This window comes from Bos indicus, chromosome 28 (assembly GCF_029378745.1).
Source record: "Bos indicus isolate NIAB-ARS_2022 breed Sahiwal x Tharparkar chromosome 28, NIAB-ARS_B.indTharparkar_mat_pri_1.0, whole genome shotgun sequence".
Lineage (NCBI taxonomy): Eukaryota > Metazoa > Chordata > Mammalia > Artiodactyla > Bovidae > Bos > Bos indicus.
In genome coordinates this window covers 41,164,134-41,185,250 of record NC_091787.1, presented here as the reverse complement: position 1 = coordinate 41,185,250, position 21,117 = coordinate 41,164,134, and the positions used below count along the sequence as shown (strand labels likewise).

Here is a 21,117-nt window from a genome sequence, read left to right as displayed (position 1 = left end):
CTCCTCACGTCCAGGCGCCGCGGTCACGGATGCGCCGGTTTCCGGCCATGAATTGGGCTTCAGAGTCCGAGCCTCCTGCCCGACTCCCGGCTGAGCCTCGGGCCGCAGGGCGGGGGATGGGCGCCCGCCAAGGTCCGTGGGGCCAGCTAAGGTTCGAGCCCGCGGCTGCGGCAAGTCCCCTTTGGCTCCCCTTGCCTCTCGGTGGCTGGCTCAGCGCCTCGCCCGATCTTTCTCCGGGCTATCCCGGCCCGGCTCCACGAGGGGCTGTCTGCCCAGGCCGTGGATCATGGCCCAAGACGCTCGGCGGCTGAGGTCAGCCGGGGCCAGGGGGCTCCAGGGATCCCCGAGGGCAGTCGGAGGCCGACCCTTCTCCATTCTCTGGTCCCTGGCGAACGGGGGGGTCATGAGGCCCAGAGCCACCAAGTCTCTGCGCGCCGCAGCCTCGGCCGGTCCCACCGTCCTGCTGGCCTCCGAGCGTCCCTCCGACTGGAGCGCGGAGCAACCGGCGCCCCCTCCGAGCCGCGAGCTGGAGAGCGCCGCGCGGCGAGGCAGAGGCTCCGCAGTCACGTGGTCCAGAGGAGGGCGGAGGGGAGGGAGGCGGGGAGGGAGGGGAGGGGGAGCGGAGTCGAGGGGGAGGGGGAGGGGAGGGGGCGTCCTCCGCAGTTCGCTCCTCGCCGGGGCTCAGACACACAGTGATCCCGGAGCCGCCGCGCCGGCCCGGCTGCTGCCGCCGCCGCCTCCGCCGCCTCCGAATCCTCCCGAGCCGCGGGGAGCGCCGCCGCCGCCGCGGGCCGCCCCCGCCGCGCCGGCCTGGGCTCGGGTTGCCAGCGCCGCCGCAGCCACCACCGGAGCCGGAGCGGGAGCCCGACCGCGCCGGGCTGGGCTGGGCTGGGCTGGGGCGGGCTCAGGGCGCAGGGGCGGGCGCGCGGGGGAAGACGCACGGGCGGGCTCGGCTTTCCCGGGGAGCGGCCCGGGACTGCACCCCGACCGGCGCCTCCCCGCTCCGCGCTGCCCTCGGCCTCGCCCCGGGCCCGGGCGGATGAGCCGCGCGCCCGGGGGACATGGAAGCGCTGACGCTGTGGCTTCTCCCCTGGATATGCCAGTGCGTGTCGGTGCGGGCCGACTCCATCATCCACATCGGTGAGCGCGGCGGGCTCGGGGCCGAGGTTGGGCGGGGGCCCTAGCGGCGCGGGGGGTGCGCGGCGTCCAAACTTGGCTGTTCCCTGGGCCGAGGGGCTCGGCGGGCGGTGCTCCCCCGAAGGGCCGCGCCGCCCCGCGGAGGAGCTGTGCACGGGCCGCGCCGCGCTCCCGCGGGCTCCTGCTACTCCCGGGGCTCCGATCCCCCCGCGGGGCCCCGCGGCCTCTGCCGACACTTAGGGCCGCGGCTGCGGGGAACCCAGGGCTGGACGCAGGTTCAGCCCCGCGTCCCCGGCGGGGCGGTCGGCGGGGTAGGGCCAGCCCTTAGGTGCAGCTCGGAGCAACGAGGGCAGGGGGCGGGCAGGGGGCGGGCAGGGCCCGGGGTCTCGCCAAGTTGGTAGCGCAGGATCGAAGAGGCCCGACCGGAACCGTGCGTGAATGTGGGTGGGTGGGTGTTGTCAGCGTGTGTTTCTGTGTGTGCGCCCGTGGCACCGTGTTGGTGTCACTGCGAGGGGGCGTCGGGGTGTGTGGGGCCATCGGAGCCTATGTTGATGCGTGCACGATTTATCAGCCTGTTAGAGTGGACACAGTGTCTGTCTGTTTCCCTGGTGTGTGTCTGTGTATTTCTCAGTGTGTGTGTGTGTGTGTGTGTGTGTGTGTGTGTGTGTGTATGGTTGTGGCGACGGCAGCCCAAAGCTGGACAGTCTCAGAGTTTCTTACGGCCCAAGTCTTGGGGGCCGGCAGATGGTCTGGGCCGTGGGAGTCAGGGAAGAAGCCTGGGCCGCGGTGTGTGTGTGCGGTCTGTGTGTGCGTGCGCGCTGAGCGGGAAGAGACCGATGGAGGGAGAGAACCCGGAGAGGAGAGAAGACGAGATGGAGAGGAGGACGGGGCGCGCCGGCGGGGAGTGTGTGGGAGTTGGTAGCAGCAGGGGTGAAATCCCAGGAAGTTGGGCCGGATTGGGGCACTGGCAGCGGTTGTTTTTGGGGAGCCCGTCGGCAGTCGTCTTTCCGGAAGTTGGGGAAGACCAGCGAGCCGAGAGAGGCTGGGGGGTTGGGAGGTGTGAGAAGGTAGGGGTGATGGGACGGTGATGGGTGATCAGGGACTAGGCCTGGCCTTGGAACGCTGCAATCCCTGGCAGGCGCCGGGACAAGACCTGCTTCCCAGTTGTGGGTGGAGGTGGTGGTGGGGCTTGGGTCTTGCGGTCAGCATTGCGGCTCTGGGTGTAGCATGGAACGGGACCTCCCTCCTCCTGCCCAACCCCCAGTTCGGGGATCACTGGGCCCAGCTCTGGGACTGTGGTGACTCTTAGGGCTTGGCAAGGGGGTTGGACTCTGACTTTTCCAGGCTGCAGGGCCAGGCTCAGGCGAGTCCGACCGATCTCGGTGTCAAGCGCGGAGAGTCCGCCAAGGCAGTGCAAAGAGCGCAAAGGCCAGCGGGAGGCTGCTCTGGAGGAGCTGTTCATGGTTCTAGAAGGCCCGTTCAAGAGCGGCTCCTTCTGGGCTCCTCAGCTTCTGGGTTAGAAGGCAAAGGGTCTAGGGACATTCTCCTATCAGGTGAGGGATGGAAAGCAGGAGGCAGAGCCCAGGGAGTCAGGCGGGACTCAGTAGTCCCTCTCTGCCTGCCAACGTTCATCAAAGGCTCCTGCAGAAAGAAGCCCCCAGCACAGGAAAACCACTGGGGACCTGTTTGCTTAGCCCCTACGGAAGGGGGTTGCGTAGGGCAGAAGGAAGTCATCTTTCCATTTTGGGATTGGGGTTGCAAGGGGACTTTCTGGCTCCTGGGATAGGACTCGTGGGACCATTTAGGCAGGGCATTTAGGTGCCCGAGGTCACACCAGCTTGGCTCAGCCCATTATGTGGGGCATGGTTGGTATATGAGGTAGCTTGGTTGTGAGACACTCGTGTGACCTGGTGGCTGCATGGACCACGTGCATATGTAACTCATGTGGACTATGTTGGTATATTTGGGGTGGTGTATTTTTGTGTCGGGGGGCGGAGGCCCACCTCTAAACTATCCTATCAGGCTGAAACCCCAGCCCAGAACTCCCACCACCGGGCAGCGTGCAGTCCTGCCAGCGCGGTGATGGGAGGGGGTGGAAAAGGAGAGCCCATCTCTAGGCCTGGTGTTGACCCCTCTTCTCCTCTAGGTGCCATCTTCGAGGAGAACGCGGCCAAGGACGACAGGGTGTTCCAGCTGGCTGTATCGGACCTAAGCCTCAACGATGACATCCTGCAGAGCGAGAAGATCACTTACTCCATCAAGGTCATCGAGGCCAACAATCCGTTCCAGGCTGTGCAGGAAGGTGAGTGGCCGGCCGCGGTACCCAGGGCTAACAGGGCCGGGCCTGCCTCGGGCGCGGTACTGGAGACCTGCTGGGTTGCCAAGGGTTGGGCCGCAAGCACGGTGCGCGCTCCCTCCCCAGCCCACCAAAGCTGTGCATCGGGGAGTGCCCTGCGCCGTGGGGCTGGAGCCGAGAGCGTGTGAACGGCGAGCCGGGCTCCTTGCGGGGCGTGTCGCGGGCGTGTGCGGCTCCTTTCCAGCTGGGTGGGCGCGTGTGTGCGCCCGGTGCTGGCCGCGCAGGCGTGTGTGGCTGGGGGCCGTCTTTGTTGTTAGAGTGTGGGTGGGCGTGTCTGCGATCAGGGTACCTGTGTTGGTGCACCTCCTCTGACCTGGATGGGCCGGTGTCTTCTTAGCTGCCGAGGAGGAGGAGCGTCTATGCCCAAGCCAGTGCTCTCCTCTCTCCCGAGCGCATCCCGGGACGCGCAGCATCTCGCTCCCCTCAGTGCTTCGGCTCGCGTTTCTCGGGCACTCTCCTCCTCCCGGTTTGGAGCAGCCGCTCTCACTTGCGGTCCCCGCCGTGGGCGGAGGCATAGCCGCCTGGGCCGGAGGTGGGCGCTGTTTGACCAGGAAAGGAGCGGAGTTGGGCCAGGCCAGGCTGCGGGGAAATCCTAGCCGGCGCCTGGGCCACCTTGGTCCGCAGACTCTGCCCGCAGGCAGGGGCAACAAGTGCGCGACTAAACGAGGCGAGAGGGCTGCATTTCCTTCCTCTCTCGTTCGCCCCCCTCCCACCTGGCTTGAGCCTGGCTTCGGGGACTCGGGTTTCTCTCCCATGATGCCTGCTTCCTCATGAGGGACTAAGGCTTTCTCTGACCCGATATCTGCCTGTCTTCGGGCCCCTTTCCTCTCATCTGCCCCCATATCCATGGGTTCTCCTAGTTCCTTATAGCCATGGGTTTGGCTCTGAGGCCCTTGCCCATACTGAAGACATAGGGAACAGCTGGCGGCACAGGGTGTGGGGATTCCTCCCAGGACGAACAAGCATCACAGTGGGCGTAGGGAGGAGGTAGGCTGGCCCGAGGCTCCAGGCAAGTTTTTCGTGTCCCCATCTCCCTACCCCCAACCCCTTAGACCCAGAGACCTCTTCCTGCTTTAGGCTGTATGTTGGCTGCTAGTCTTCTCCAAGGGTAGGGTAACTCTGGAGGCTGTGTTCTGGGTTCAGAACGTTGTGATGGAAAGAGGTTTTGGGGAGTCTCCTGTTCTTGCAGAGGAGGGAGAAGGCCCAGCTCTGGGACCTGAAGGTCCAAGGATGTCTTTGGGTAGTTGTAAAACCTGCAGGTCTGAATGTGTTTTGGAGGTGGAGGTTGAGTTGGGGTGAGGCTGGTTGCCTATCACGAGAGCTGGTTTTCCCAGCCCTGGCCGGTGTCTGGTGTCCACTGAGGTACAGGAGGTGGAACCCATCCTTCTTTGCTGTCTGATCATGCTCTACCCGCAGGACCTGCCCCTGCATGTCCTGCCCTTAGGCTTCTTTGCACTCTTACTGCAACTGTTGCATCTTCTTGTGGTGGGCTCTAGCCAGGGGAAGGTGGGACCTCTGGAGGCAGGAATGACCCTAACTCGGGTAAGGATCTCTGGTGACAGAGGCTTTTCCAGTTACTTGCCGTGATTTTCACAGTGCCTCATGCTCCCTTTGCACACTCCCCATGCTCTCGTCTTTGTGGACATTCATCCTTTGCGCTCGGGAGCTGAGGACACAGCTGGGAGACGCCTGCCCCAGGGAACTCACAGCGCAATGGGGATGCTACTTACGTTTTTGTGGCAGTTTGGCTCTGCCACCTTCTCTGTCGACGTATCTCGTTTCTGTTGACTTGCCCTCTACTGTACTGAGTATTTCAGGTTCATTCATTTTGCTCCAGATGATGCCCATTGGCCGCCCTCCCCACTCCAGCAGCAAGTCCCCAAAGACTGAAAATAATGCTCTTGCCCAGGGTTACTGACTCTGACAGGTAACACGTGGGTGAACTGGGCGCTGGGCCCAGAGGGACCTGGAGTGTGGGGTCTGGAGAGGTCATCTCTATCAAAAGGAAGTTGTTCTACAACTTCACCTGATTTTACCATTTGGGAATGAAATCCCGGTGTTATAAATGTGCTGATTTATTTATTTGTTTTTAAAGAGGAGCTTCAAATCTGTACTTTAATGTAAAATCTGATTTCTAACTCTTGTCAACTAACCAAACAAGTTGAGTAACGCAGTACAAGTCAGATCACACAACTCTGGGCCGTTCAGCCTTCAAGCCTTAATGCAGCTTTGTTCTGGAGACACAGGGCTCCACCAGGGGCCTTATCTGGGTCTTAGTTTCTCTGTTTTTATAACTGGAAAAATGTTTCAGGCTCTGACACAGTCTCGGGTGTGAGTGAGGGTGTGTGCACATCCAGAACCAGAGAATTAGATACTGATGCCGGACAGTTGTCCAGGTAGAGGAATACTGACAAGGTGGTGTTGGACAGACCACCCTCTGCCCAGAGGGCATGTGCTGGTTAAAATTGGCATGCTTTCTACTGATAAGCGGCAGGGGCAGAAATTCACATTGTTATCCCTGACCTTTTGAAGCTCTGGGATGCTATCAGGGATGGGAGGATTGGGCCCCTCAACAGCCTCAGGAGTGCCCGAGCAGAGTGCAGAGGCTCTTCCTCCCTGGCCTGAGGCTTGGTGGGGCAGATGCTCAGCTCACTGGGTCCTTCCTTCTGTGCTCTATGGGATGTTGTCCATCCCATGGCTGGGCCCTGGTTGATGGATATCTCTCTTGTGGACTTGGACAGTCACAGTCCCAGGACATGGGTGGTAGATACAGCTTGGATGGGAAAGGAAAAGACTTGTTGGCTGGGAGTGGCCAAGGCAGACTGGGGTTCAGTCTTCATCATGGACTGGATGAGCTCTCCATGACCACCTACCCCCCCATCCCCATGGTGGATTTGGGATTGAAATGATTGTGGTCTGATAAGAGCTTAGTCTCTGGGGCCCAAGAAACTGGCTTCAAATCTTGCTTGTCTCGTGTGCAGTGTGATATTGGGGGAGGCCTGGCCTTATTCTAAATCTGTTCACATGTCTGCTGAGAGGGGTCCTCCTGCGTTTATTGTGAGGATTAATGAGATGAGACATGTATGAATTGTCTGCAAAAGACCTGCAGTAGGTGTTCAGTAAACATGAATTCCCTGTCTGTTCCTTGACCAACTGTGAGTGCGTCTAGCATCTCTTCAGGCTGTTGGTATTTTCAGCTGCATCATTGCTTAAGCTAGTGAATTCCTTGAGAGCGGACCCTAACTGACCTTTTCATTTTCAGCTTTTTGCTTAACTTTCTTTTTCCTGATTATAAAAGAGATGCCTTGCTACAATGAGCATGAATTAATTTAAAAATGTGAAAAAGGAAAAGGGCAACGCATGCTCATTATATAAAATGTGTGGAAGGTGCAGGAAAGCATCAAGAGACAGAACAAAATCGTTCAGAAGCCTACCAGTGTTCTTTCCTTCTAGTCTTTTTTCACCCACTGACTTTCGTAAGTGCTGAGAGCTCCCATTCTGTTCAGTTGTATATTTTGTTTGTTTTTTTGTTTAACATATCAGTGACTTTTTCTGAAATCATGTGAACTGTTTATAAACATTCCTCTTACTGTCTGCATATATTTTAAAATATCCAAAATGACCAATATTTTTTTAAAAATGGAAGCATTTATGTTGAGATATGCTTAAGTATTTAATTGAAGAAAATAAGGAACTCTGCTTTGACTTGTGGGTCCTAAGGTTTATACCTGCAATTTCTTCAGGTTGATTTTGTGCAGGCTTCTTACAAGCTACCTTTTGAAGCAGTTGGTCAGTTTATGTGAAAGACTGGATCATTTTTAATAAAATATGCATTTGTTGAGGATTTAGCAAGTGATAACACAGAATTGATATTTAAATCCCTAAAAGGTGGTATCTTAGATTCAGTTGGCGAAGTCCATATTAACAATAAGTGTGAAAATTTGTCTTCTAGATACTAGAGGAGACACTAATTTGTTAAATTAAAAAATTTCATATTGCTTTAAAGTGCCTGCTCAAGGAGAAGATTATATAAATGCATAAAAGAACTGGCTGAACACGAGTCTTCTCTGTTCACGGTATTATCTTTTACTGTAAGTAAAAGACTTGAGTTATTGGCTATGCTGTAGATATATCTGTCATAGAGTGGAAAGATAACAATTTAGGGAAGAGGAAGGAAAAAGGAATATATGTGAGGCAATATTCCTTTTAGTTACAATAAGCACGGAAGTGTTTTAGGAAGACAGGGTAAAAATCACCCAAGTATAGCTTGGTGCTCACAGAATACAACAAGGAAGCAATGAAGTAAAATGAAAGTAAAGCGCAGTGAGCTCTGTGGTGTCCACCCGATGGGCTTGCTCACAGTATACTGGTCATTCCTAGGTGGTCACTCTGCCCCTGGCGCTTTGTGACAGCTGCTAGGTGGTCTCCCTAACTGAACTTTTGTTGTTGTTTTTCTTTATTTAAAAAATTTTTTATTGGAGGATAATTTCTTCACAATGTTGTGGTGGTCTCTGCCATACATCAGTCATAGTGATATATACCCCCTTCCTCCTGAACCTCCCTCCCCACCTCTGCACCCCTCTAGGTCATCACGGAGTGCCAGGCTGGGCTCCCTGTATTTGATGCCTCTGTTGTCTTCCTTGACTTCCCTTCAGGTCCTGTTGAGGCTGTATTTCTGCAGCTCCTGCTGGCAGACCCACTGTTCTCCCTGGGAATGGTGTTATTGGTCCCTGCCTGGGAGACACTGTCAGCGTCTCCCTGAGTTTGATGTTGGTGTCATTAAAGATGCTTGCAGGCCCACTGCCATCATTCCCATCCACTCAGCTGCATAATTTTTCTTTTGGTGCAGAAACAAATTTTACCATAACTTTGCTGGTTAAAAACAGAAATATATTATCTTACAGTTCTGCAGATCAGAAGCCTGGCATGGGTCTCACTGGGTTAATATCAAGGTGTTTGCAGCACTGATTCCTCCTGGAGACTCTAGGAGAGAATGCACTTTCTTGCCTTTTCGGCTTCCCGGGGCTGCTCGTCTTCCTCAGCCCCTGGCTGCCTTCCTTCAGCTTCAAAGCCAGCAGTGGTGGGTACGGTCCTTCTCACAAGGAGTCACTTCTGTCCTCGCATCTCCTCTCTGATTCTTCTATCTCCTTCCTCCCAGGACCCTTGTGATGGCATTGGGCCCACGGGGATAAGCCAAGCCTATCTCTCTATCTTCAAGTCAGTTGATTAACACCCTTAATTCCACTGCAACCTGGATTCTCTTTTACCATGGCTTAGATGGTGAAGAATCCACCTGCAATGCAGGACACCCGCGTTCAGTCCCTGGGTTGGGAAAGATCCCCTGGAGAAGGAAATGGCAACCCACTCCAGTATTCTTGCCTGAGAAATTCCGTGGACAGAGGAGCCTGGTGGGCTACAGTCCACGGGGTGCGCAGAGTCGGACACGACTGAGTGACTGACACGTCCACGTCTAGCATATTCACTGTTCCCGGGGTTAGGATGTGGATGTCTTTGTGGGCCCTTTTTTTCTGCTACCACGTTGGTACACCTTGGGGGTGCCTATCGTAGACACTGCCCTTCATGACCCTTCCCTCTCTTCTGCACGGCTGGCTGCATGCCTGCATGCTGGGTGGCATCCTCTTTCTACTTGGAGCATGTGGCCATGTTTCCCTGTCTGTCATCTTCACTCTGGAGGTGGCACACTGTAAGCCTGCAGGCCTCTGTAGACCCCGCTGTGCTCTCCAGTGAGACGACAACTTCCCTCCCTGCAAGCTGCTCACGTCTAAGGTTCCTAGAGGAGTCTGTTTTGTGAATAGCCAGACTGCAAGGCTGTGCCACCGTGCAGGCCCATGACCTCCATTTCTTCCAGGCCAGGCTCTTCCAACGCCCCTCCTCTCCCCACCCTCCACCTGGCTCGCCTGGAGCACATGTGGGGTCCCTGCCAAGGTCAGTCTCGCTTACTGACATCCTCAGCTTACTCCTGCCCGCGATGCTTCAGGTCAGAAGGTGCTGGCTGTGGGTGCTGATGGCTGCTCACTAAACCCCTCTCACTAGTCCCCTCTCTGGATTTCTCACAAGCCTGTATCTGTGTAAAAGAATAACTACTATCTTCATTCAGCTGAACTGCTAGGTTCAGAGCTGTCTTTCGTCCTAGGGTTCCTCTTATATATCTAAACACACACACACAGTCCCTTTATAGACTGTGCTCCTGCCTTACCCACAGCCTCGTATCTAATGGATTGTTGTTGTTGTTCAGTCGCTCAGTCATATCCTACTCTTTGTGACCCCATGGACTGCAGCACGCCAGGCTTTCCTGTCCTTCACCATCCTTTTTAGTATTCCTGTGGATACTATGCCATGGCCTTGCCCCTAAGTGGGGAAGATGGACTCACTCTTTGTACTGAACAGATAGGCATCCGATATCAGGCGTGTGGGTCAAAGGCTGTGGGCTCTAGTGAGGCACTTCTGCTTGTGCTGCCTACAAGCTGCTACTGTTCCCATTCCTGGTTGACAGTCTTCCTGTCTAGAGCAATATGTGGGGGTCATTCCTCTAGACTTTTCTTGGAAGACAGCTAAGGATGCCCCTGAACACTCAAAGCCATATCTTGCAAAGGCAGACAGCCTCTTTCCAGATTCTTGGAGTTGCCAGGTCTAAAGGCCCCTAGCTTTGTCTCCTGTATCAGCCATCTTCTCCCTTTCCTCGGCCTTTTCACTACCTGGAAAATGCTTTCGCCTAAAAACTGGAACATTGAGTCTGTACTGTTGGTTCCCATACTGTTTCTAACCCAGACCGATCCCAGATATGAATCTTTTTAGACTTGACCCAGGGAGGTGCCTGTTTGTTCCTGCCCTTTGGTTTTGTTCTGTGGTTCCCTTGGTATCAATCAGGGTAGCGTGAGTTATGCTGTGGTAACAAACAGTCTCCAAGCCTTAGTGGCTTAAGCAACACAAACTCATCTCCATTTCACGTTATGTGTCCATCACTGGCCAGCTTGGAACTGAGCTTACCATGGTCACTCAGCTTGAATATTGCTCGTTGCTATGCCAGAGGGAGAGAGAGCTCCACGGGGTCTCTGCCTGTATGTGACACAAGTCTTTCTACTCATAACTTGTTGACCAAAACTAGTCATATGGTTCCAAGCAATTGTAAAGGATCCAGGAAGCACAGACCTACTGTGTGCCCGGAAAGAGAGAGAGCTGGAAATGGTGAGTGACACAAATATCCACTAGCCACTTCATGTCCAAACGGCCTTCCTATTTCCTTGGTGACTTGTTAAAACAACAACACAGAAACAAAACCCAAAAGGAATTTTAGGTTTTGGATCCTGGTTGGACCAAATCCATGGGTTCCGTCAGTTCCCCTTTGCCCACTTGCTTACTTGTTCCTCGGCCCCAGAAGGCGCCGGGCAGCCTTTGGTGTAGGGCGAAGTCGGGAAGCCCAGGACCCAGCCCTGCCCGGCTCTCAGAAGACAGCCAGTCTTTGTCTACCTGGACAGGCCCAGGTCTCAAAAGACTTGGGCTTGATGCTTCCTGAGGAATGAGGTGAAGACTGGCGTCCGGGCCCGACTGTCCTTGGCACCAGCAGCCGTGGGCTCCACAGCTGGTCGTAAGCAGGCTTGTGCTTTCTCTGGACTCATCAGGGCTCCCCGTGGCCCCGTTTCTTCTACAGATGCCCCCTGCTTCCGCGCTGTGCCGTCCTCACCCCTGCCTTCCCGGGCAGCACCACCTCTCTCTCTCGCTGCGGCAGTGGTCCAGAGTGGAGACTTGCCTCTGCCATGGGCTGGGGTATGACCACACCCTTCCCTGGGATCGGGCTTCTCTGACAGGCATGGGGCCCAGGAAGGCAGCTGGGTCCATGTCCAGTATCCAGTCAGTTGGGACCTCTTAAGACCTTCCCTCTCGCCTATAAACAGCCAGTTTCCTGGCCAATAGCTACAGGTTGGGGAGAGAAGACCCAGGGTTCTCCATTCTAGGCCTGAAGCATAGGCAGGGTGGCTGGGAAGGTGGCTAGAAGGCCCTTTTCTTTCTGTTCCTGGGCCCAATCTGGGCAGAGCAGGCTTCCAGTGGGTGAAGCCAGGGGCTGCTGGCTGGGACCCAGGACTGTCCTCATCCCCAGCTGCACCTCCTCCTCCAGCCAGATCTGGCTATGTGGCTCTGGCTGGCCCTGTCTCCTAGTCTGCTTCCCTTACATTAATTCCTTGCCAGATCCAGCAGAGGCAGCCAGACATGGCTGCTCCGTCTCTGCCTGCCTTGTGCCTGTTCCCAGCCACAGCTCAGCCAGGCCCTCCCACGCCCCTGCATGAGAACAGACAGGGTGCCCACAAGCTGGACTGGGGGCAGGAGTCTGGTTGATCTCATGCACAGACTGGGGTTCCTGTCCCTGCTCTGCCGCCTGACTCTGGGTGGGTTAGCTGAGCTTCCTTGACTGAAAGATGGGAATGAGGCAGAGAACACCGTGATGGTCAGCTGAGGAAGTGAGCTACAATGCCCACCCAGGACTGAGCGCCCAGGTTGGGGTGGTTGCTATAGTACCAGCCCAAGTGGTTCCAAGGGGCTCTTGGTCTCCTTCTACTTTCTGACCTGGGCTGGGCAGGCTTTCCCAACCCCTGCCCCATTTGGGGCAGCCTGGAGTTGATCCTGGCCTTGCTGGGTATCCCAGGAGAGCAGGGAAACAAGTTAGATTGATGATTTGGTTTATGTGGTGGCTGCCTGGAGCCCCTAGTGTGGGCTGGGGTCTGAGAGCCTGTAGACCCTCACTGCACGAAGTTGCAATCTTGCCACAGCCTTGCTATTTTGAGTGCACAGGGTGGCCTGAAGCCAGCCAGCCTGACCCAGCCCTGAGCGGCTGGCCATAGTGCCCATTAACTTGCTCACTAAGGTGTAAAGTGATCAGGCAGGTCTGGGTTCAAATCCCAGCTCTGTGACCAATTAGCTGTGTGGTCTTGAAAGGTCACTAGTCCTCTTCAAGCCTTAGTTTTAATATCTGTGAAGTGGGGTTACCTTACTGTTGTGGTGAAGAGTCTAGAGAGGTGACTTACACCTGGTAGATGGAGGCTGTGGGCAAGCGCAGTCCCCTGGGGCCCAGCAGGGTCACACTGAGGGTGTGGGTGGGGACCCACAGTATGCTAGGTAGGCATTGGTTCTCTCTGTAGGCACTGGTTCTCTCTGTTTGCTCTGTTCTCCTGCTCTCCTGCCAGGGCTCCATGACACCCTTTGGTCTTTGCACTCTGCCTGGGTGCTGCCAAATCCCAGGTCAGGGCAGAGACATGGGCCCCATTGGCTGGACATCATCCCTACTCTATCCCCTTGGCTGGAGCTCATGGCTCAGCCCAGCCATGTGCCGGCCCTGATGTGGCCTGAGGCCCTGCAGACTTAGCCCCGGCCTGGCAGGCTGTCCCCCGCTCTCTCCTTCCCATGCAGCTCTTTCTGCTCAGTGCAAAGGCAGAGGCTTTAGGTCTTGCCCTGGCTCTGCTCCTGGCCTGGGGCTGGGGGCTTTCTTCCGTCCTTTTGTCTGAGCACTCAGAGGCCCAGGGGGGAGGGAAAGGCCACTCTCTGGGTCCTGGCCTGGGCTCGGGACCAAAGCTCTGAGACCTGAGCTGGGCCCTGGGCTGGTGCTTGTCTCAGTGGTGCCCATCTCAGCAGGCCAGTGCCAGGTGCTGAGGGGTCCTGACTTGGCTCGGCTTTAGGGCCCTTCCCTGTCCTGGCTGCAGACATCTGATGCTGCTCCGCTTCAGCCCTGGGTGCTGCCCAGGGTGCCTGGCTGCTGCCCAGGGTGCCTGGCTGCACTCAACCTCTCCCTCCCTCTCAGGCTCTGGTGGCCCACACAGCCCAATGGCCTACCCCCAAGGCCTGCAGGCTGCTGGCTGAGCCCAGAGTTCTGGGGGAGCATCTCTCCCTGTCACGGAGCCCCAGACTGGGGCCTCAGCTCAGGACTGGCTCAGGGCTTAGCCTGCATCCCAGATATATGCTTCCGAGAGCTGTGGCCTGACCCTGCGTGACCCAAGTGCAGAACTGGGCTGCGCCAGGCACCCACGGCCAGTGTTCCTCCAGAGACTGGGGTGGCCATGCCTCTGGGAGAGGGTGGTATGTTGGGCAGTGCTGAGGAGGCGGTACTGTCTAGCATGGGGGTCAGGTTCTTGGGTATTCCCTGGAATCCGAGCATATCATCCCAGGCTGCATGTGAGTTTGTGAATGTGTGTGTGTCCCAGTATTTGGGTGTGAGGTGTGTGAATGGGGGTGTGTGTGCATACATACACATGGACATGTGGGGAGAGTGCTGCAGGTGTCCGCACTGCCTAGGCATGTTAGGCAGAGTGAGCCACGGTGCCAGCTGCCACGTGGAGCCCCTGGAGCCCCTCCTGTGGCTGTCCTTCCGGTCTCTGCCCACATGTGGCATCCTCGGGAGCCTCGCAGTGCCCAAAGGAAGCTGGCCTGCCATGTGCTCCTATTGCCCTATGTTTGCCGAGCCTCCTGGAGGCTGTGGGCTTCAGGAAGGGAGGGGTACCTTTATTGTGTCCTGCTGTGTCCCCAGCTCTGAGACAGGGCAATTCCTGAGGCCCACTCAATAAATATAATTTCCCCCTCCCTTCCAGGGGACATCCCTGGGCCTAGATCACCCCCATGAGGTTCTGGTCACTGTGTTGCGGTTGACTTGGCCAAGGTCAGCAGGAGGCTGTGGGCAACAGCTTGGGCCCTTCTTCTTTGTTGGCATGAGGGCAAGAGCTAGCCTTCCTGCACACCCCAAGGAGTGGTCTCCTTGTGCCCCCAGCTATACAGGCAGGTGGACATCATAGGGTTCTGGTGTCTGGAGCTGAGGGAGAGCCCTGCAGAGCCAAGGCCAACCAGGGAGGGCCTGGAAGTGCTGTGGACTGAGTGGTTCCCCTGCCAATTCGTATGTTGATGCCCCAAAACGCAGTGTGATAGTATTTGGAAGGTGAGCTTTGGGAAATTCTTAGGCTGAGATCTGATCTTGAGAGTGGTGTTTTCCTGCCCGGACTAGATATAAGAAGAGACCAGGTAGGAATTCAGTGGCATCCAGTGGTTAGGACTCCACACTCTCAATGCCAGCGACCTGGTTGGGGAACTAGAATCCCACAGGCTATGCAGTAAAACAGCCAAAAAAAAAAAAAAGGCCAGAGAGTTTCCTCTCTCCCTCTCCAGTATGTGAAGACACAGTGAGAAGGCAGCTGTCTGCAAACGAGAAAGAGAGCCCTCAGATCAGCCAGAATTCAGATCAGCCAGCACCTTGATCCTACCCTTGCCAGCCTCCAGACTGTGAGAAATACATGTCTGTTGTTTATAATACACTCCATCTCTGGTGTTCAGTGTAGCAGCCCCAGCAGACTAGAGTAGGAGAGGGTGGGCTGTGGGCAAGCGCTGGCCTGGGACCCCGCCAGTGTGGTGTGAACTCACTGGGGGAGTTGGCCCTCCCAAGGCCTTGGGGCCAACGTGTGTTGAATGCGATCCCCACGTCGCCAAGGATCAGCTATTCTCTTCCCCAGGTGGCCTTTACATTGGGATACACTGAACCGAAACTCTCCACCACCAGCCCTTTAAACATTTAAAGACAGCCACTATGTCCCTCAGCCTCTTTCAGGCTTCACATCCTGAAGCCTGAATATTTCTCACTGGATTTTCTTTTGGATATGTTCACGTGGTCCCTGCCCCTCACGAGACAGCCTTCCTAACAAGAGGCTTAACTTGCTGGTCTCAGCTTTCCTGGCTGTAAAATGGGGACAGAGGCACCTCCCTTAACTGGTTGTCTTGACCAAATGAGGTAAGGACAACAGAGAATGTATCCAGCACCTGGCACCAAAGAGATGCTCCATAAACGGGAGCCAGGTATTGCCTTCATGATGCTGTCTGATCAGTGCAGAGGGAGGGATGGTCACTGCTTGTTCTGGATGCTCTGCTGAGATGAGTGAAGCCCTAGCGAGTGCTGGCTCTTGGCCTCTCGTCCCGCCATGGCTCTGGGTGAGCCTCTGGTCCTCAAGCCCAGGGCTTTTGCCCAAGAAAGGGTGATGCACCAGATACCCCCTCTTGAAGCTGTTGGATTCCAGTGTGTGACTTCACACTGATTCCTTAGAGCTCCGAGCTTGTGACTCTCACTTATGCCTTGCAGACAGTTGTTTCTCTTTCCTACCCTGAGCCAGCTCACAGGGGTGCCTGTGCTGCTTTTATCCACCTCAGACACACTCTGCAGCCTGAGCCCAGCCTGAGCCTGCTGCCCAGCTCCTCAGCCTGCTCCCAGACTTCACGCTGGCTCACTGACCAGCACCCACAGGACACAGGGTCTCATCTGCTGGGAATCACTGGCACCGACTTCACTAATGGCTGCATTCTGCACCAGACTCATCACACGCTCTGTTTCTATCTGTGCACACTCCTTATATATGAATTTTTCAGAATCCCAGCACACCAGAGTCTGCTGGGAGCCTAGACTTTAGACTTTTCCATTTATCTTCCTTTCACTGCAGAAGCCTCATGGACAGTCACCTGGGTGGTGCTGGGAGCCAGCCCAGGAACCTCAGTGAAGGAAGAATGCGATGCACTTGGCAGATGTGGTCTGCCACAGGCTCCTGGCGATGGCCTGTTAAAAGGCAGCGGTGCCTGTCAATACCCAGTGTCTACTGACGCCTGTGCCCAGGGCCGTGTGAGCCTCGTCTATGGCCCACCCTGGGGAGCACAAGGAATTATACAGAGAGCAGAGCGAAGCAGAGATGCTTCAAAAAAGCGAAGGATTAGTGACTGAGTCAGCATTCCCCCTGTTCCTACATGCTGTCCCACTATGCACACGACCCCCCTTTGTCTCAGCCCTTGTCCAGTTCTCTCCATCTCACCAGCTCACAGGCCTCAGCCCCTGTGGTCACTTACTGTCTGTTCCCTGGTTCTGCCCTCCTTTCCAGGCCTCTGTCTGTGCAGCAACTAGAATTATTGGAAAAATCAATCCAGTCACTCCCCTGCCCCCATTCTGCTGCAATCCTTCAATGGCTCCTTGCAGTACTAAGAATAAAAGCCAAACCCCTTGCCAGAGCCTGCAGGCCCCTAAGTACCCCAGAGAGGACTGAGCTCACTTGCTTCTCTACGGCCACTCCTCCTGACCCCCTGCTCCAGCCACATTGACTTTCTTCCCATGTCTGCAGCAGGTAAAGCGTGTTCCTACCCAGGGCCTTTACACATGCTGTTCTCTCCATCAGGAAGGCACCTCACATGACAAGCTCTCTATCAGCCTCAGCTACTCCTGAGAGCTGACTTCCTCAGAGAGGCTACCCTTGGTTCCAGGGAAAGCCCCTTTCATTCTCTAACAAAGCCTTCTTTTCCTTCTTTGCATGCTTCCTCACCTGCAGTTATTAATTAATTTATTTGTGAGGAGAGTCAAGTCTGTGAGGGCAGGAAAGTGTCTTGTTCATTGTTAGGTTCCCAGAACCAAGCCTGGTGTGCAGCTGGTTGTGGGTGCTCAGTAAGAGCCCCTAGACAGATGACAGGACAGGTGGACACACGAGACCTCAGCTCTCTGAAACCCTTCTCAAGCTTGTGGCCCTGCCTTCATGCTCAGAACCCCTGGGAGTCCCATGGCATGCGGGGCTTGGAGGCTTGTTGCCTTTATAGCAGCCCCATCCTGCCACTTAGGCCCACTTATGCTGGCCCCTCCCTCTTGATCAGCCTCTGGATGTGAAGGTCTTTCTCCTGGTAAGAAATGCTAGGAGCTGATGGCACAGCCTCTCCCTGGCAGTGGCCACTTTCATGGGGGATTCCAAGGCCCAGCACAGGGATGCAGTTACCACGGAGGGCTTTTCCACACTTGTGGGCTGGAGCAGGAAATAATCTTGGAGGCTCCGTTTCTGGAAGGCGTTTTCCCGGGCTGAGGTGCCCTGGCAGGGGCTCAGGGCCACTGGCCTGTCCATCCCCTCTGAGATGTGCTTGTGGGGATGGGGGCGGGTAGTGAGGCACGAGAGGCTTCCCTGGGCTCCGGGTACTGACCCTTTGGGGCTGTGTGGGCTGACTGCCCCTGGGTGTTAGATGGGAGTCAGGACTGGGGTTTCCATTCCTGTCTCCCACTTGGGAATCCTCTGGTGGGCCCGGGAGCCCCCCGACGTGCGCCTCAGTTTCCACCTGCATGTACCGGTGATGGCATCGTCCCAGCCTCTTGTCTTCCAAACTTGGGCAGCAGAAGGGGCCGGGAGACGGAGGGGCCGCGGCAGGAGGTGCAAGCGTGCAGGGGAGGGCACTGCCGACCCCCCGCCAGCACCCCTACAGGAGCCGGTGTGCAGTGCCCGTCTGTGAGAACGTAGCTGCCACCCTGATGCGTTGGCCTCTGAGGAAGCAGGAGTTAGAACCCTCCCGGTGAGCGGGGGCTGAAGGGGCTTTGAAGCCCCACAGTTGTTCACGATGGAATCCCCGTCAGGAGAAGCCAGCCTGAGCGCGGCTCAGGGAACCGACTGTGTCAGGCTACTTAGCTCCTGCCAAGAAAATGCACTTCATGGAAGGGAGAGCAGGGGGTCTGTGGTGAGGATGAGCATGCAGTGCTCCAGGGGAGCCTCAGTGGCAGGGTGCTGTTAGACGGGCGCCACGCCCACTCTGCTCCAGCCTTGTCCCGGGGATGCTCTTCAGGAGGCCCTCCCTGGCTGCCCTGCCTTCATAGCCAGTTCAGTTCAGTCGCTCAGTCGTGTCCGACTCTGCGACCCCATGAATCGCAGCACACCAAGCCTCCCTGTCCATCACCAACTCTTGGAGTTCAAACTCATGTCCATCGAGTCGGTGATGCCATCCAGCCATCTCATCCTCTGTCGTCCCCTTCTCCTCCTGTCCCCAATCCCTCCCAGCATCAGAGTCTTCCAATGAGTCAACTCCGCGTGAGGTGGCCAAAGTACTGGAGTTTCAGCTTTAGCATCATTCCTTCCAAAGAACACCCAGGGCTGATCTCCTTTAGAATGGACTGGTTGGATCTCCTTGCAGTCCAAGGGACTCTCAAGAGTCTTCTCCAACGCCACAGTTCAAAAGCATCAATTCTTCAGCGCTCAGCCTTCTTCACAGTCCAACACTCACATCCATACATGACCTCTGGAAAAACCATAGCCTTGACTAGACGGACCTTTGTTGGCAAAGTAATGTCTCTGCTTTTTAACATGCTATCTAGGTTGGTCCTAACTTTTCTTTAGGCCAGGACAGGGTCTATCTCCTGGCTGCCACGCTGTCCTTCACATCTCCCCTTGTGTCTCAGGGGGTCCCTGTGAGGCCTTTAAGCTCTGCCTCTCAGGTCTCCCAGGGCACGCTGGGCCAGAGCAATGTTTGTTGAGTGGTTGTGTGACTGTACTGAAGGCATGTGCACGTGTGGGTCTGCAGACACACACAGGAGAGCATGCCTATGTGTCCTGGCGAGCTCACAGACACACCCCTGTAGACAGACTGAGCCCTCCCTGGGGGAGCCTGTTGGATGGCCTGCCCAGGGTGTGCTTTGAGGACCCTGCTGGGGCTGTGACCAGGTGGCTGAGCCACGGTGTCCTGGGGTGTATGGAGCGTCCCTGCTTCTCATGCCCTAGGGGAATCTTGTTGCCTCCGTGTGTGTTTGTGGGGCTGCTGGGTTGAACCATCTGAAGATACCACCCCCTGGCAGCCTCACATCAGGGAATTCTGCCAAGGGTCTGAAATCATGCTCTCTATTAATCATATTAGTCATGTGGGTGTTAGGAACACAAGTGGTGGCCTGAGCAAATAAGGATATTCATCAGGCCGTGTAATGGAAAAGGCCTGAGGAGGTATAGCTTCAGGCATGGCTGGATCCAGGGGCCCAGGTCGTATCCTCAGGACACTGCCTCCTTCTCCACACCCTGTCGCTGCCTTCCCCAGGGTGGGCTTCCTTCCCGGGGAGCTCCATCCACTCAGGGCCCCTGGACTGTTGCAGGCTGGGGTCTGATCAGCCAGACCCTGCTCCTTGCCCATGGAAAGAGGGGGCTCTTTAACAAGAGTCTTACAGGGGTCCCAGGCTTGCTGCTCTGTGGCTGGCCGTGGGGACAACCTCCTCCCGGATTCAGCCCTGGTGCCAGTGGAGGGGATGCCCTGATTAGCCAGGCCTGGGGCTGTTGCAGCCCCAAGCTGAGGGTGAGGGGCAGAGCATGGGTGTCACCTGAGGAAGAGGGAGGAGGCTGGGCCCACAGAACACCACGTGCCCTGTGCCTTCTCTGAGCTGCCCTCCAGAAGAGGGAGCAGCCTCTCAGTGTGGGGCTTCTCTGCCCACAGGGCACTCGGGACTGGGGTTGGACCGGAAGCCCTGGGGTCACCCTGGGGCCACTGTTTCTACACACTGAGCTCCAGGAGACCTCAGACTTGGCTGATTTGAAAGCTCTGTGGGGCAGGCAGGGTTAGGAAGGAAGAAGCCAGGCTTTGAGCTCTGTGGTGTGTCCACCGGTGGGCATCAGTGAAGGAGATGGGCTGTGGGCCTGGCCGTGCAGCAAGGCTTTGAGTTAGGGAAGGTTGTGTTTCAGGCATGGGGCAGAATGAGCTGAGCTGCGGTGGCATTTGGGGCAGTGAGGGAACAGTGGGGGCCAGCCTGGCAGGGCAGGAACTTGGGGATAGGAAGAGAGGAGGGGTCCTGGGGTCTGAGCCCTCCCTGGGGGTCCTGAGGGCTCCTGGGGGTGTGGTGTGACCCGGAACTCCTTGGTACGCCCACGTCCTGAAGGGGAGCAGGGCTTGATCCCCAGGAGGTGGAACTCACTGCTCTGTGGCCCCCTGCAAGTGCAGGGGTGTCTGCAGAGTTCTTGGCCCCAGAATCAGTGTTTCCCACCCCAGGAAGGAGGGGGGTCTTTCCTATCCCCACACACCTGTTGTGGGCAGGGGTGCAGGCATCTCTGTCCCCTTCCTCCAGGTGGCCCATTTGTGGCCACTCCTGGGAGCTCACCTAGGTTCCAAGGGAGGAGCAGGTGTCCGGGGGTTGGCAGCCAGAGACCTGGCTTTGCCCTGCACTCCGGACCATCTCTGCTCATCCTTCTGACCGGTGGGAACACTGTCCCAGGCCACTGTGGATCCTGGGAGTCTGGGCTGGCCATGCCAGAACTAGGAGTGCCAGGGGGGTGCTACCTTATCGGCAGAGGCTCCCCACTCCTCCCAGGCAGTATCTGCCTCCTGCCCCCGAACCAGTAATTGAATAGAAATCCTCCACACACCGTAGGGCAGAGCCCGGGTTCTGCCTAATCTCGTTAAGAAGTCCCCTGACAGTTTCATTAGGCGGCTGGCTGCTCAGAGAGGTTTATCTCTGCCCCCCGATGGTTAGGCCCCTGGAGGCTGGACCTGGGATCCAGTCCCCACCCAGCTGCCCTCCACACATGGGCTCAGGCTGAGGTGAGGCTGCTTAGCTCTGCCAGCCACCAGCAGTCCTTACTTAATCTGTTACGGTTTGCTGGACTTAATTACTTTAAAATTATTAACTTTGGCTGGAGAAAGCTGGTGGTGAGGGTCGAGGAGGCAATGTGAGTCTCTGTGTGGGGCATGAGGCTGGGCAGGGCTGATGGGTTGGTTTTCAGCCCACCCAAGACTGCTCTTTCTCTTGACAGTCCTGGCAGGCTGCCCGTCCTGTCTGCTGTGGCCATAGAGCTGGGTGTGGTAGGAACAGGAGTCACTTCTCCCAGGAT

General features: G+C 56.5%; 1 protein-coding gene across 5 annotated transcripts in view; it reads left to right on the top strand.

Moving 5' to 3' along the window:
* The first annotated feature begins 924 nt into the window (after positions 1-924).
* GRID1 (glutamate ionotropic receptor delta type subunit 1) overlaps positions 925-21,117 on the top strand; it is a 687,130-nt gene continuing 666,937 nt past the window's right edge. For 4 of the 5 annotated variants that reach the window (XM_070782157.1, XM_070782155.1, XM_070782153.1 and 1 more), the window contains exons 1-2: positions 926-1,140; positions 3,284-3,439. In XM_070782157.1, the coding sequence (XP_070638258.1) occupies positions 1,062-1,140; positions 3,284-3,439 (235 nt within the window). In that variant the 5' untranslated portion in view covers positions 926-1,061. Of the gene's footprint in view, positions 1,141-3,283; positions 3,440-21,117 lie in introns of all 5 variants that reach the window. The other variant, XM_070782156.1, reaches the window with a different exon arrangement.